Genomic DNA, 14,705 nt, shown 5'->3' with positions numbered 1-14,705 from the left:
TGTCCCTCCACCTGTTGTTGGAATACATTTGTAGCACAGTGCACAGACAAGTCTGTGGACCTCCTTTCTGCCCCTCTCTCTGAAGTTCTGTTGTTTATACTTTCTCTGGCCAAGCCGGGCTCTGCTATAGGCACTCTAAAAGGTTATTTTTCTGCTATATCTGCGTTTTTAAGGTTGCCTGATCATCCTTCTTTGTTTGCCTCCTGTTGTTAATAGGTTCCTAAAAGTTCTTATTCATATGTTTCCTCTATCCACATTCAATATGCCCTAATGGGATTTGAATTTGGTTCTGACATTCCTAATGTGCACTACTGTTGAGCTTCTCCACAGTTGTCCTCTCAGGCTTTTAGGGCAGCCTTAGTTGTGGCCATTACATCTGCCCGCATGGTGAGCGAGCTGCAGGCATTGTCATCATCTAAGCCGCCCTATTTTCCCTTCTGTTCTGACAAAGTGGTACTTCACTAGGGCTTTCTTTTTGCCAAAAGTGGTTACGCCCTTTCATGTAGGCCAATCCATCACTCTATCTACTTTTTACGCACCCCCACATTCTTCTAAGGAAGAGGAGAGACTCCACCGCCTGGACCCGAAAATAACGTTAGCGCACTACCTTGATCGTACAAAAGAGTTCGGAGTGGATGATCAACTATTTCTCGGTTATGTGGGTGTGAAGTAAGGTTGGGCAGTGCACAGGCGAACCATCTTCCGAAGGGTTGCAGCCTGCGTTAAAATCTGCTACGCACTGGCTAAGATGCAACCAACTGAAGGTTTGCGTGTTCGTTCTGCCAGAGCTACAGCTGCGGCCACTGCGTTAGCACCCGGAGATCCAGTTCATGACTTCTGTCAGACGGCAACACGGGCTTCTCTGCGCCCGTTTACCAAACACTACTGCCTGGACAGTATGGTCAATAGGGATTGGTATGTAGGAAAGTAGGATATTTCTGACATGTTTGCCCCCACTTTTTGCCTGGGGTCAGTGTGTTTTGACTGTAGTACACTGAGATCCTGCTAATTGGGACCACAGTCTCAGTATTGTCTACCCTAAATTTTCTTGGTACGTACTTCTTACACCCCACATTTGGCATACTGGGGTACCCCTGTAAGTCCCTAGTATGTGCTACTTGGGTACATAGGGCATTGGTACACCAGGGGTCCCCCATGGGCTGCAGCATATATTATGCCACCCATGGGAGGCCCATGCAAACTGTGTCTACAGGCCTACCATTACAGCCTGTGTGAAATAGTGCCTACACCTTTCACCCCAGATATAAGGTTTACCTTATATCGAGGTCACTGCATTTTAACCCTGTAAGGAAGTGCCTCCTTGGCATGGTTACCCCCTGACTTTTTGCCTTTGCTGATGCCAAGTTATGATTTGAAAGTGTGCTGGGACCTGCTAACCAGGCCCCAGCACCAGTGTTCTTTCCCTAAACTGTACCTTTGTCTCCACAATTGGCACAACCCTAGCACCCAGGTAAGTCCCTTGTAACTGGTACCCCTAGTACCAAGGGCCCTGATGCCAGGGAAGGTCTCTAAGGGCTGCAGCATGTCTTATGCCACCTTGGGGACCCCTCACTCAGCACATACACACTGCTTGCCAGCTTGTGTGTGCTGGTGGGGAGAAAATGACTAAGTCAACATGGCAGTGTAGCCACCTTCAGGGCCAGTAGCCATTGGCTACTGCCCTCCCAGACCTAAACACACCCCTAAATTGAGTATTTAGGGGCTCCCAGAACCGATTAAGATGGATTCCTGCAACCTAAAGAAGAAGGACTGCTGACCCGAAGCGCTGCAGTGAAGACGGAGACGACAACTGACTTGGCCCCAGCCCCACGGCCTGTCTCCCTACTTCGAAGAAAACGGCAACAGCGACGCATCCAATAGGGTCCAGCGACCTCTGAAGCCTCAGAGGACTACCCTGCAAGGACTACCAAGAAGCTCCTGAGAACAGCGGCCCTGTTCAAGAAACTGCAACTTTTGGAAACAAGAAGCAACTTTTAAAGACCACACGTTTCCGGCCGGAAGCGTGAGACTTTCCATTCTGCACCCAACGCCCCCGGCTCGACCTGCGGAAAACTAACACCACAGGGAGGACTCCCTGGCGACTGCAAGCCCATGAGTAGCCAGAGTTGACCCCCCTGGGCCCCCACAGCGACGCCTGCAGAGGAAATCCAGAGGCTCCCCCTGACCGCGACTGCCTGCTTCAAGGAACCCGATGCCTGGAAACCACACTGCACCCGCAGCCCCCAGGACCTGAAGGAACCGAACTCCAGTGCAGGAGCGACCCTCTGTCTAGCCCAGGTGGTGGCTACCCCGAGGAGCCCCCCTGTACCTGCCCGCATCGTTGAAGAGACCCCCCGGGTCTCCCCGTTGATTCCTATTGAAAACCCGACGCCTGTTTGCACTCTGCACCCGACCGCCCCTGTGCCGCTGAGGGTGTACTTTCTGTGCCTACTTGTCCCCCCCCCCCCCCCCCCCGGTGCCCTACCAAACCCCCCTGGTCTGCCCTCCGAAGTCGCGGGTACTTAACCTGCTGGCAGACTGGAACCGGGACACCCCTATTTCCATTGAAGCCTATGTGTTTTGGGCACCACTTTGACCTCTGCACCTGACTGGCCCTGAGCTGCTGGTGTGGTAACTTTGGGGTTGCCATGAACCCCTAACGGTGGGCTACCTTGGACCCAACTTTGAACCCTGTAAGTGTTTTACTTACCTGTGAACTTAACATTTACTTACCTCCCCCAGGAACTGTTGATTTTTGCACTGTGTCCACTTTTAAAATAGCTTATTGCCATTTTTGTCAAAACTGTACATGCTATTGTGATAATTCAAGGTTCCTAGAATACCTGAGTGAAATGCCTTTCATTTAAAGTATTGTTTGTAAATCTTGAACCTGTGGTTCTTAAACTAAGAAAATATATTTTTCTATATAAAAACCTATTGGCCTGGAATTGTCTTTAAGTGTGTGTTCCTCATTTATTGCCTGTGTATGTACAACAAATGCTTAACACTACCCTCTGATAAGTCTATTGCTCGACCACATTACCACAAAATAGAGCATTAGAATTATCTCTTTTTGCTACTATCTTACCTCTAAGGGGAACCCTTGGACTCTGTGCACACTATTTCTTACTTTGAAATAGTACATACAGAGCCAACTTCCTTCAAACCCTATAAGTCACCCCTGAGGTACGCCCTTCAGCCCAAGGGCAGGGTGCACCGTTCTAAGTGTGAGGGTACCTCTGAACAAGCAGAAGCACCACTAAAAACCCATTAGACTCCATTTACTGGGCCTTGTAAGTGCAGGGAAACCATTCTAAGGTATGTAGTGGACACTGGTCATTACGAAATGTCCAACTACATAATGGTTTCTCTTAACTTAGGCATGTTTGTTAACAAACATGTTGGAATCATGGAATTTCACGGGTTCCAGTATTAGTTGCATGGTACCATGTACTTTGGGAGTTCCTTAGTGGATGCCCCATGTTTGCCTATTCAGGCCTGTAGGGTCTGCATGCAAGCCAGTGCTGCCACCAATTTCAGACACTGTTCTCCCCTCTCCCCCAAGGTCCATGACATTATTTGCTTGTACCCATCTGGTCTTATGTATATTTTTGTGTGTTTATATCTCCAGTTAGGAGATATACCAAAGTTAGCTTAGCACCTGTGTGTGCGAATAAATAATACTTTATTTTTCCAACCGTTGGTGTGGTTCTTTCTTGTGTGTAAATTATTGACTGAATCCGTGGTTATTGCAATTGTGTTACTCCCTCTTTGATATGCCTTAACTGCGTATCTCCACATCTACCATTTGAGAGCTTTGGTTATTGGACCATCTCTAAATCTATCACTAAGGGTTGCATGGACTCAATGCAGGGTGCCTCTTCTATAGGTGTACATCATATACTGAGCCATTCTCCTGTAGGGTACTTTGCCCGTTCGGGTCTGCAGGACTTCGTAGTATGATATTAGTTTGCAGACTCACTTCTGAGGGTGATATTGCTTGGGGATCTATTGTAAGGTAAGAAATTTGCAAATAGATGTCTCTATCAGGTGGCCAAGTTGCAGATTCCTTACCGACCCATCCAACCTCCCTGCTCAGTGAACTGACTTCTAGGGACAGGGACTCCTCTTTCAGGGCCTTAGTTTTGAAACACCAGTAGTCAGTTTATTTACGGCTCTGTTCTTCTGCATGGAAAGTCGTGAAAAGAAACTGGTGGCACCTACATAGGACCCGAGACGTCATATCGAGCGTGTACCACTCCCACGACGGACGCATGGCCGATCAATGCCAACTAATAGCGCACAGGGGTACTGCTCAAGAAAAATCTGAAGGTAAGGGAATCTTGAACTAGATATTGTCTCTACCAGATAAGGTGTTGACGAAGGTAAATAACTTGTCCTTTACGGGTTCTTTCTTTTGGAACTATTTATATGAATGTTAACACCTTTTCTGTTCCCCAGACTGATTTTCAATCACTATTCACTCTGTCCCTGTTCGTTTTTTTGGGTAGGGACAAAATATAAAACATTTTAAGATTATTCACCTTATTTACCATGTGGTGAGGTTAAATGCCATTCTAGTTCATATACTTCTATGTCCTTCTGGACAAACTGCTTTCCAGTCAACATTTTAGCACAGCACTATCTTAGAGACAGTTTTCTTTTCACACTACTTTAACATGCTCAACCTTACTAATAACGACCTCTTTCTGTCCAAATGGTCAGCATAGTTCAGTCTGGAGATGGTGTATTTCTTCACCCTTTCATTAAACACCATTTCACATTTGAAATTTTCTTTTCATACTTTCACTCTACCACTAGTTCAAGTTCACTGCACACCTTCTTTTAGTAACTTATAACTGTGGCCATTTTTAACACTTCTTATACAACACCTATGCATTTTACAGCCTTGAAAATGTTGCTCAGACTAAACATATTTGCTGTATTGCCCATTCCAAATGACTTTGATTGAACTTATAGCAGAACACACAATGGACAAAGATACAATAACAAGTCTTTATTTAAATCCATTGACTACATTATATTGCTGATTCTGAACTCAAATAAATTAATTGTATCCATGAGTAAACCTAATATGGACACAGTTAGACAAATATAAACTGAATAAAACATGGAACCAATGCTTTGGATTCCTAAAATTACAATTGAGGAATCTGCAGTTAACAGTATCTATCAGAAGAAAAAGTTGCTTACCTTTGTTTATTCTCTTTCTGGTAGATACTCTGTCTAACCACAGCTTCTTCTCCTCCCCTTCCTGTGAACATGTCTCTTTTTCCATCTAATAAGGTCCCAGTTTAGAGATCTGTTCGCTCCCTCCTAGCCATTCTGTGAACATGGCTCTTTTTCCATCTTTTAAGGTCCCAAATTTAGAGATCTGTACCCTGGTCACAGCAAATTTGCTATTAGGCTTTGTGTCTACGACAGCCTAGAGAGCAACTGACTTCAGTGCACATGGGATGGCCTTCATATGTTGCTCTTTTTCACTTCCGAAGTTGAGCGTCGTTAGTGCAGGTCCACATAATGCCATTTGCCTGCGAGCAGTGGTACTATTCAAGAATTTCCAGATCCATTCTTAAGCCTAGGAATTATTCAAAAGGTGAGGTATATGTGGTAAGATAAAGTATCTATTAAAAACTCAAGAATTCAAACAATTTGGAAATAATTATCTTATTATTGCTGAGGCTGATTTGCCTCTCAGGTAGGCTCCTCTTGTGCTCTCCAATAAATTATTCCTGAGCTATCTTAATTTTCAAATATCCATTTTCACCCAGCTGGATTGATTCTTCATCCCTCTTTAACATTACTGAGCAGAAGTACCTGAGAAACCAGCATAGACAGGTCTGTTCTTGTTAGAAGCAAACACTGCTGAGATCTCTCAGGACAGAGAAGACACCACTGAGTGTCAATATAAATGCAAATGGCTTCACTTTGGCTCCTGAACATCACCTTAACCCTTTACATGCCTCTTGAGGGGGATGTCTTAATATTTATGACATGTAACAGACTTTAGACTGTAGTAGAATCCCACAACTACCAACATTATGGCAGACTTCACAATTTACCTCCTTCAGTCAGAGAGCCAGTTGATCCTCAGTTGGAAATCAGTGTGGTCTTACCTTTTTAATGCAGAAATCATTCCAGCTTATAGCATTGTGACATTGTGTGATACTGAGCTCGTACCACAGGAAGGTGAGTTGTTTAAAAAAAAAAAAACTCACATAAGGTTTTAATGGAATTTCATCTTAAATAATAGCCAATCTCATGCTTTTTCGACTGGATAAAGTCTACACAATTTGGATGAGCCAGATGTCTGTTGAGAAAGAATTACAGCCTTATTGAAGTCAGATCATCTTTTCATCACTTATGTTGCTCTCCATTATGTACAAAGTAGCAAAGGTTGTTGTTACAAGGTGGGTATTCTTATATGTATCCATGACAGAAGACTTTAAACTTCCTTCTAGCTCTCATAGTCATTCCACCAGAGCTGAGGCAGTGTCACCGACTTTCCAGAATGTGAGACTGCGAATTTGCAGAGCAGCTACTTGTGCTATCTCAGATTGCTTTTGTCAGCAGTAGTCAGTGGACAGTACTTCATGTGAAGTTGCAACATTTGGTCCTGGACGTTCTAAGCAATCTGTTTTTCTGAACCCTGATCTAGTATATGCTGTCTGAGCCATCTCCTCACCCAGCATTTACGTGGCACAGTTATCAGATTTGCAACTAGCCTTGAAAGGAAGAAGAGTTATTGACTCAGGCAAAATTGCCTTTATTTTGATTCTATGTTCTTCTTCTTTCCTACCTTTGCAACACCCACCCAGCAGATCCCAGATTAATCACATCACCTATCCAGCCTTACATAATAGAGAAAGCATGTGGGTACTGTGCTGTAATGGGTGTGTCACATGGGCAGACGGGTGGCATACAAGCAAGTTGGCCTCATTTACACTTTCAATTCCTGCAAACATTTAAAACTGCAGCGTATCTTGGAAAATGTATTTTGGGTAGTGCCTGCAGTGTTTGCATTCCCAATCAGTTACAAGGAAGTGAGAGCAACAACTGCAAGGATTGAAATCACAATGAACATAGTTTTGCATTACTCCAGGAAGGCTTTCTTGTTACTCTTTTTGCCATTAAGTTATCCAATCACTTATGCTCTAGGCAGGTTGTTTCAGCCACTGATCTGTCTATTTTTGTTATACATTACTATTGGGCAAGGATTCCATTGATGATTCTAACGTTATAAACCATTCTGATTACAGATTCTTGCAGGTGCCAAGGTGAATGAATTAACGAAGCATCGACAAACTGCTCTGCATTTAGCAGCACAGCAGGACCTACCAACAATCTGCTCTGTCCTTTTGGAAAACGGGGTTGATTTTGGGGCCACAGATGAGAATGGAAATAATGGTAAACTGTCACCACTTACTCTGTTACTGTCCACAGTTTTTCTGTTGTATTGCCATGTTTAAATAATGTACATAGTACATAGTGCTAAAATATTACTGCTGCAGATATGTGCTTTATCTTTGGGTACTTTCGGCAAATAGATTTAACAGTTATGGAAGTGGGGATACAGGCAGCACCCCTCTCGATCCTGGCAATGAAACAAAGTTAGGTTGCAGTGGTAAGATAGCTTTGGTAACCTGTGTGATCATCTAAATTGTTGCAAGCCATCTTGCAAGTCATCATGTCTAAAGCAGAGTGGATGGAGTACACTCAAGCATGTATATAATAAAAGTACATCTGTACAGAGTGTAATTTGCTGTTTATTATCGTTGATGAGTGTAGCGATGGGGCATGATTAGTAAGAGACAAAGCCTCAAATGGGTCATGATGCCCCTGCCGTCTTTCAAGATTTCTACTGAAATAACTATGGTTCACTTGGGATAGCAAAATCTGTAAAGAATAATGTTATGTAAATAAATTAGACAATTTTAATGTTAAGCCTAACACCAAGAGTAAACACCCAAAAGAAACATATATAAAAAGTTTGTTCATTGAATTTAATAAAAAAACAATTCAAAAGTGACACTAAATAAAGTACAGGTCGCGACATTTAAGCCCCAAGATTGTCTTGACCAGGGCCATCATCAGAACAGAGTATCGCAAAGAAACAGATATATATATGTGTATAGGCCTAGTAGGAAAGTTTAAAAAGATTAAAAGTATTAAAACCAGATCAAGACAACAAACCGCATAGTAGTCCAATAATAGTTTTAATTCTAAAGTACAAACCAGGAGAAACATCCAGTGTACATCATCATAAACAAACTTGTAACTCACTTATTGAAGAAGGTATTATCATCAGCGATAAAAAACCACAGAACCAACATTGACAGAGGTAATCCTAATGCACCCTACCTAGAGGTAATGTCAAAAAATAAAATATATATACCAGGTTAGTAAGGTGGAGCCCCATAAAGCATCATAATGAAAATAATGCAGAAGTGTTAAACTTACAAGCACAAGAAAGAGCTTTGTTGGGGTCAAGAATAAGAGATCCAGTGAGACACAGAGCCACCAATAATCAAAGGATATTTCGAAGTCCCACAACTAGCTGTGAAGAGGAACCAACTAACATGTGCCGGTGGTAGCCTGAGACAAAAGAATTCACAAATAGCCATAAACTAATGGATTAAGTAGGGTCCTATCAATAGATATTCGCTTAAGATCAAAAGAACTTAATATCTAACCTGGCAACTTTCCACTAAGTCAGCGGGTACTAAAGAAACACCCGGGAGGCTTTCAGCTAAAACTCTTACTTATTCTTTTACCCGACTACGTATTTAATACCATGTGAGAGGCACCAATCCTCATGAGCCATTAGTGACCTAAGGGAAAGAATATCAAAACAAACTGTCACCAAATAAAATAACAAGGTCCTGATAAATAAAAGTGCAAAAACTCAAGTATACGTAAACTTACTGTATCGCCATAAAACATTAATACTGGTCCACGTGTACTACAAATAACGCCCAGGAAACCCTCAGCCAGTCAAAGGCATGTGCCACGAACCGGTAAATTAATGTCAAAGGGCACACACAATTAGAACACCCTACCCAGGCAAAGTCAGAGCTACGCACAGGGCCACCCAGAGGAAAGAGTTATGGGAATTATAGTATTCAAAATACAATGTGAATCTGGCAGGCGGAGGGATTCGCTAATAACCAAAACAAAAAGGTTAAAGTTAATGCCTAATATTATTGTCCAGTACAAATTGGGTTACGTTTCATGTATTTTAATTTATTGACATAGTATTATTCTTTGCAGATTATCTGTCCCAAGTAAACCACACTTATTTGAGTAGATATAATTATCCTGGTTCTAAGGGTTTCTTGGTAGACTCCATAAGTTAATATTATTTTTTCACTCTCAAGATTTGGCATCAGTAAGATGTTAAGCGCATTGAATATGATTATACCGTGTTGTGTAGTGCAGTAGTTATAAACAAAGGCATTTAGCCACAATCAGGATTCAAGTTGTTAAATTCATTTACTGAGATAAAATGACCGAATATGCTTTGTCACTATTATCAGTTGTCTTGCCTTGTAAAGCCATTGTCAATACATTTCTGTGAAGACAGTGCAGTTTGTTTTCTCATATCAGTTACTCTGTAATATGGTTAGAACATAAAATTTGATATTTGCACTTGAGTAATAATTCAAAATTTCACCTGCTCTAAATAACAATATTTGCAAAATTTGTTTCACTAGCATCACAAACGCACATATACCCGCGCCAATGAAACCTCACTGAGTAACCAATCACTTAGTGTGACGAGCAGATTGGAATATGTTAAAAATATACAGAAAGGGGGTTGTTCCAAATTAATGTTGTCGTGGGCAAGGTCTAGCATAGTGCCTCCAGATCATTTGGAAAGAAGGATACAGTAAATCACGTATGATACTGAGCATAGAGAGAGCAGCTTGTAGAAAATAACTTTGTGTTTGAATCTGCCAGGACTGGACATTGCAACTAAGAGAAAGGAATCTGTGTTTGTTAGAGCCATTCAAGAGGAGACATTGCAGCTAGTGTGAAGAATTCTTATGTTTCTTTAAGCTTACCAAGAGCAGTCAGTGCAGTTAGTAAAAATGAACCTTTTGTTCAAGTTTGCTGTAAACGAGCATTTGTACAGGTATAGGCCCATGTTTCATTTGTTAACGCATGCAAGGCCAGCTTTAAAGAATTAAACCCAGACAAATGTACGAAAGAAAAATCAGTCTATATTGAAAACACCTATATCTTTAGTACAGTCCTATTTTTGTCCCTATGTAAAATAAAGTTTGAATGGCTAGGGAGCCTTCGTTAAAGTCCTGTCTTCAGTCTGTGACGTGCAAACTAACTCCTTTTCTGGCACCTGTAACAGGACTGTAGTCAAGGCAAGAGGGGTGAGGGCTTCACAACAGGCCGCCTTACGTTTGTATCCAACACAAAGATGGAATGGAAAAGAAGCCTTAGAAAGAAAGAAAGGACCACAATAAAGTCTCTCTGGTACACTGGTGGAGTAAGTTATGAAGCAGTCAGTAGCTTCCACTAAGACACCAAGGGAGGCATAGGCAAAACTGGTGTTACCACCTACAATGGGCAGTTATGAAGATTGTGTGTGTGTGTGTATATATATATATATATTTATTTTTTTTTAAATATTTTTTTATTAACATTTTATCATTCAATAAACAGTATTATGTTTACAGCACCATCTTGTTTCCTTCGTGTTAGTGCATAACAGTGTTAATATCACTACTGTCTACATTGTTTGAATGTTCTACTTCATTAATTATTCAATAACCTTTATACTTTAAACGTATGCAAGAATAGAACATCAGTGGCGCTTCTTCTCGTATGGGTTGCCCAATTGGCCTAGTGTAGCAGAGTCATGTTTTTCTAGCTATTATACAACACCTTTAACTCGTTTCAAACATTAATTAAATTAAACTTAAACACGATGGCAAAGTGGGGTGTGGAGGCTGCTAATGCAGGGGGATGCCATTTCTTGGCTTTTCCAGTATGTATGGTGTCATTACTCATAGACTTTTCTGGTTTCAGGTGGGTGGGGCGTCTACCGGGTCCAGCCTGTCTGTTAATCAATGTCATGGGCTCTGTCCCCTGTTGCCCGCCTTTTGTTTAATCTCGGCCTTATCGTGTCTTCCCTTATCGTGTCCTAGAGGGCGAGGCAACATTTCCTCCCTTCCTATGTTTATCCAGTCTCCACTCCTGTTGGAGTTTCTGCGTCCGCTGTTCTCAATATATTGTCCCAGCTTGTCATTGCTACTTCCCATTTCTGTGCTATAGGGTGGCGACGCAGTCCCCTCCCCTCCTCGCTCTTCAGGACCTGGAGTTCGGCTCTAGCCCATGTTGTAACGTCTTGTCTCCACCCAACCCTGGGGGGCCGAAACTGTGCCTTCCAGTTCTTTGTGATCTGTCTCCTATATAATACCAGTGCCAGATTCAGAAATCGGGTCTCCACTCTTCCCCGCGGCAACCCATTCCCAAAGCCCATCAAACATCTGTCAGGGGTCGGAGTCAGGTTCATATTAAGGAGTCTCGATAGGTCGGACATCACCTCTTCCCACCCCAGTTGGATCTCTGGACAGGTCCATACCATGTGGTCAAAATTTGCGTCTACATTTTTACATCTGGGGCACACCCTAGGAACTCCCCCATAGATTACTGTTAGCCGATGTGGGGTGAGGTACGTTCTGTGGAGATAATTATATTGTATATATCTCAGGTGCGTACTGCGAGCGACGGACCGGGGGTAAGCCAAAGCTCTGTTCCATTCCGCATCTGACGGTTCCCTACCGACTGTCCTCCCCCATCTCTCTCTCAGTGGCCACAGGGAATCTAGTGCATCCTCAACTTGAACTCGGTATAATTTAGATATCAGATGGGACTCCTCTCATGATGTCAATAGGAGATGCAGCACCCTGTGGGTGGCTGTTTCCGCGTTGACCGTGATCCAGTGCGTTTTCAGCACATGTATCAGTTTATGATACATAAGGAACTGACCCGGGGAGACTCCACTGTCAACAAGATTAGTGAAAGATCTCAACACTCCCTCCTGAAACAGGTCTCCCACCGTTTCTATTCCTGCTCTCCTCCAGGTTCGAGGCTCATGCCTCCCAGGTTCCTCTCACCAGCCTCGATCGTAAGTACCGCCAGGGGTAGGGCCGGAGAGTACGGGGGGACAGTGCCATCCCTTTTCACGCACCTCTTCCAACATGCTGACGCCACTTTTGTCATCGGGCTGTGCATGTGGGGATTAAGCTTCCTATTTGTCATTCGAGCAATGAACTGATTTATGTCCTCCACTACTCGGTCGGCGTACCTCTCCAGGTGACCCTTACCTGTGAGCCACCCGGCAACCCATTGCAGCAGGGATGGCAGGTAGTAGGCTTCAAAATCTGGTGCTCCTAGACCCCCCTTGTTAGTTGGCCTGCATAGTATCTGGAGCGAGGTGCGTCTACGGCCATCATCCCATATAAATTCCCTGAGTAGGGTGTTAATTTCACGAAACCAAGCTGTTGGAATCAGAAGGGGCAGGTTAGCGAAGTAGTATAGAAGCCGGGGCAGCATTACCATTTTGGACAATGCTACTCTGGCCATTATCGTCAATTTCAGCGATCGCCAGAACCCCACCGAGGACTTCAGAGATCGTAGAGCTCTGCCCAGGTTACCCTTGCGCAAGTCTGCCCTGTCGTGAAACACCTGTATGCCCAAGTACTTAAAGGTTCGAGGGGCCCAAATCATATCCCCAGGGCATGTTGTCGGGCGTCCGCCGCCCGGAGCCATAGGGAACACGCATGTCTTGCTACGGTTGAGGCAAAGTCCAGATATGTTCCCATAGTTCTCCAGCACTCCCAGCGCCCATGGGAGATCCTTCTCTCCGTCCCTAAGGTAGACAAGTATATCGTCAGCATATAGCGAGATGATATGTTCTTGGTGTCCCCATTCCACTCCTCTACCCACGCCCTCCCGCCGCATCTGGGACGCCAGCGGCTCGATGGCCAGGGCGAATAACAGAGGGGACAATGGGCAACCTTGTCTGGTTCCCCTGTGAATTGGGTAAGTTCCGGATACTGTTTTACCTGTTCTCACTCTTGCCAGTGGTGACGTGTACAACAAGTCCACCCATTTGACCCAATCTTCACCCATTCCCATACGGAGCATCACTGCTCTCAAGTAGTCCCATCTGATCGAGTCAAATGCCTTCTCAAAATCCACCGCGAGCAACACCCCTGCTGCAGGTTTCATGTCGCTAGGCATATTCAGGACAGCAAAGAGACGTCTCAGATTTAAGGAGGTGCTGCGATTCGGGACGAAACCATTCTGGTCTACATGTACCAGAGTTGGTACAAGAGGGAGTAAACGGTTGGCCAAGATCTTGCTTAGTATTTTAAAATCACTGTTTAGCATTGACAGGGGGCGGAAGTCAGTCACCGAGGGTTGCCTAGATTTTGTCTTAGGGAGTGGGACTACCATTGCCTCTCTCATGGTGCACGGCATTATCCCATTCTGTAGCGATTCTGTATACATCTCTACCAACTGGGGGGGTCAGTTGCTTCTCGAATTTTTTATAAAAGTCCATGGGGAGGCCGTCCGTTCCCGGGGTCTTCCCTGAGGCTAATTGAGCTATAGCTTCACTGACCTCCGCCACCGTCACTGGGCCCCCCAGCCTATCCCTGTCTCCGGCCATCAGGCTCGTTATAGGTATATGTTGTAGGTAATTATCAAAGACCTCCGTACTGATTTCAGCCGGTTTTCCATATTAAAAGGTGTAATATTCCTTGACTGCGTCATTTACAGGGCCTGGTCTACTTCTGCATGACCCTTCCTTATCCAGCACATTTGAGATGGGCTCAGCATCTCCACCCGGCCTCACCAACCAGGCTAACATTTTCCCAGACCTACCCTCTTCAGATTGTAGGGAGGCAAAGTATTTTTGTGTGCTGTGGCATCTAAGTTGTTCTTCGATCTGGGAATGGTCTCTCTTTGCCTGAGTATATTTCTCATTTACTAGTGTGCCAGTCCCCTGAGTAAGTTCTCCCTCATGTATTATCTTCTCTAGCGTAGTCAGCTCCCTTTCAAGTGTGCGTCTCACTCCGGCCGATTGTCCAAGACAAAAACCCCTTGTCACCACCTTGAGGGCCTCCCATTCCGTAGATCTAGAGGTGGTGGATCCACTAATAAATTGAATATGGTCAGTCAGATGCTGTCTCAGGGCGTCTCTATATGCTGGGTCCTCAAGTGCTGTAGGGGACAATCTCCAGGCCGGAATGGGGGGCCTAATCTCTGCAGCCCTCCATGTTACCAATAGGGGGCTGTGGTCGGACAGTGTACGGCCCAGATATTCTGAGTGAACCATCCCACGTGCAAGGTCTGCCGTACACGCCACCCTGTCGATTCTGGTGTGGAGTCGGTGAAGGGCCGAATAATATGAGTAATCCCTGTCGTGTAAGTGTTGTTCCCGCCATATATCCACTAGCCCCCAGTAGCTCATCCATTCACTAAGTTTCCCAGCTATCTTACTTGACATTGCACCCTGTAGTGGAGGGGAGGATCTATCCAAGTCTACATCTAATATACTATTGAAGTCCCCTCCAACCAAAAGCTCTCCTCTCCTCTGGCGGGTGAGGTGGCCCGATAATTTCGTCAAAAAGGGGATCTGGTCCTGATTTGGGGCA

The 14,705-nt window shown here is 44.2% G+C and overlaps 1 protein-coding gene across 3 annotated transcripts in view; it reads left to right on the top strand.

Moving 5' to 3' along the window:
- Positions 1-14,705, top strand: part of ANKFY1 (ankyrin repeat and FYVE domain containing 1) — a 526,918-nt gene that overhangs the window by 377,648 nt on the left and 134,565 nt on the right. For all 3 annotated transcript variants that reach the window (XM_069226693.1, XM_069226694.1, XM_069226695.1), the window contains exon 20: positions 7,281-7,428. In XM_069226693.1, coding sequence (XP_069082794.1) covers positions 7,281-7,428 — 148 coding nt within the window. The remainder of the gene's footprint in view (positions 1-7,280; positions 7,429-14,705) is intronic.

Source organism: Pleurodeles waltl, chromosome 3_2 (assembly GCF_031143425.1).
Source record: "Pleurodeles waltl isolate 20211129_DDA chromosome 3_2, aPleWal1.hap1.20221129, whole genome shotgun sequence".
Lineage (NCBI taxonomy): Eukaryota > Metazoa > Chordata > Amphibia > Caudata > Salamandridae > Pleurodeles > Pleurodeles waltl.
Note: the sequence above shows the minus strand (reverse complement) of the source record. Positions and strands in the feature narration are given on the sequence as shown.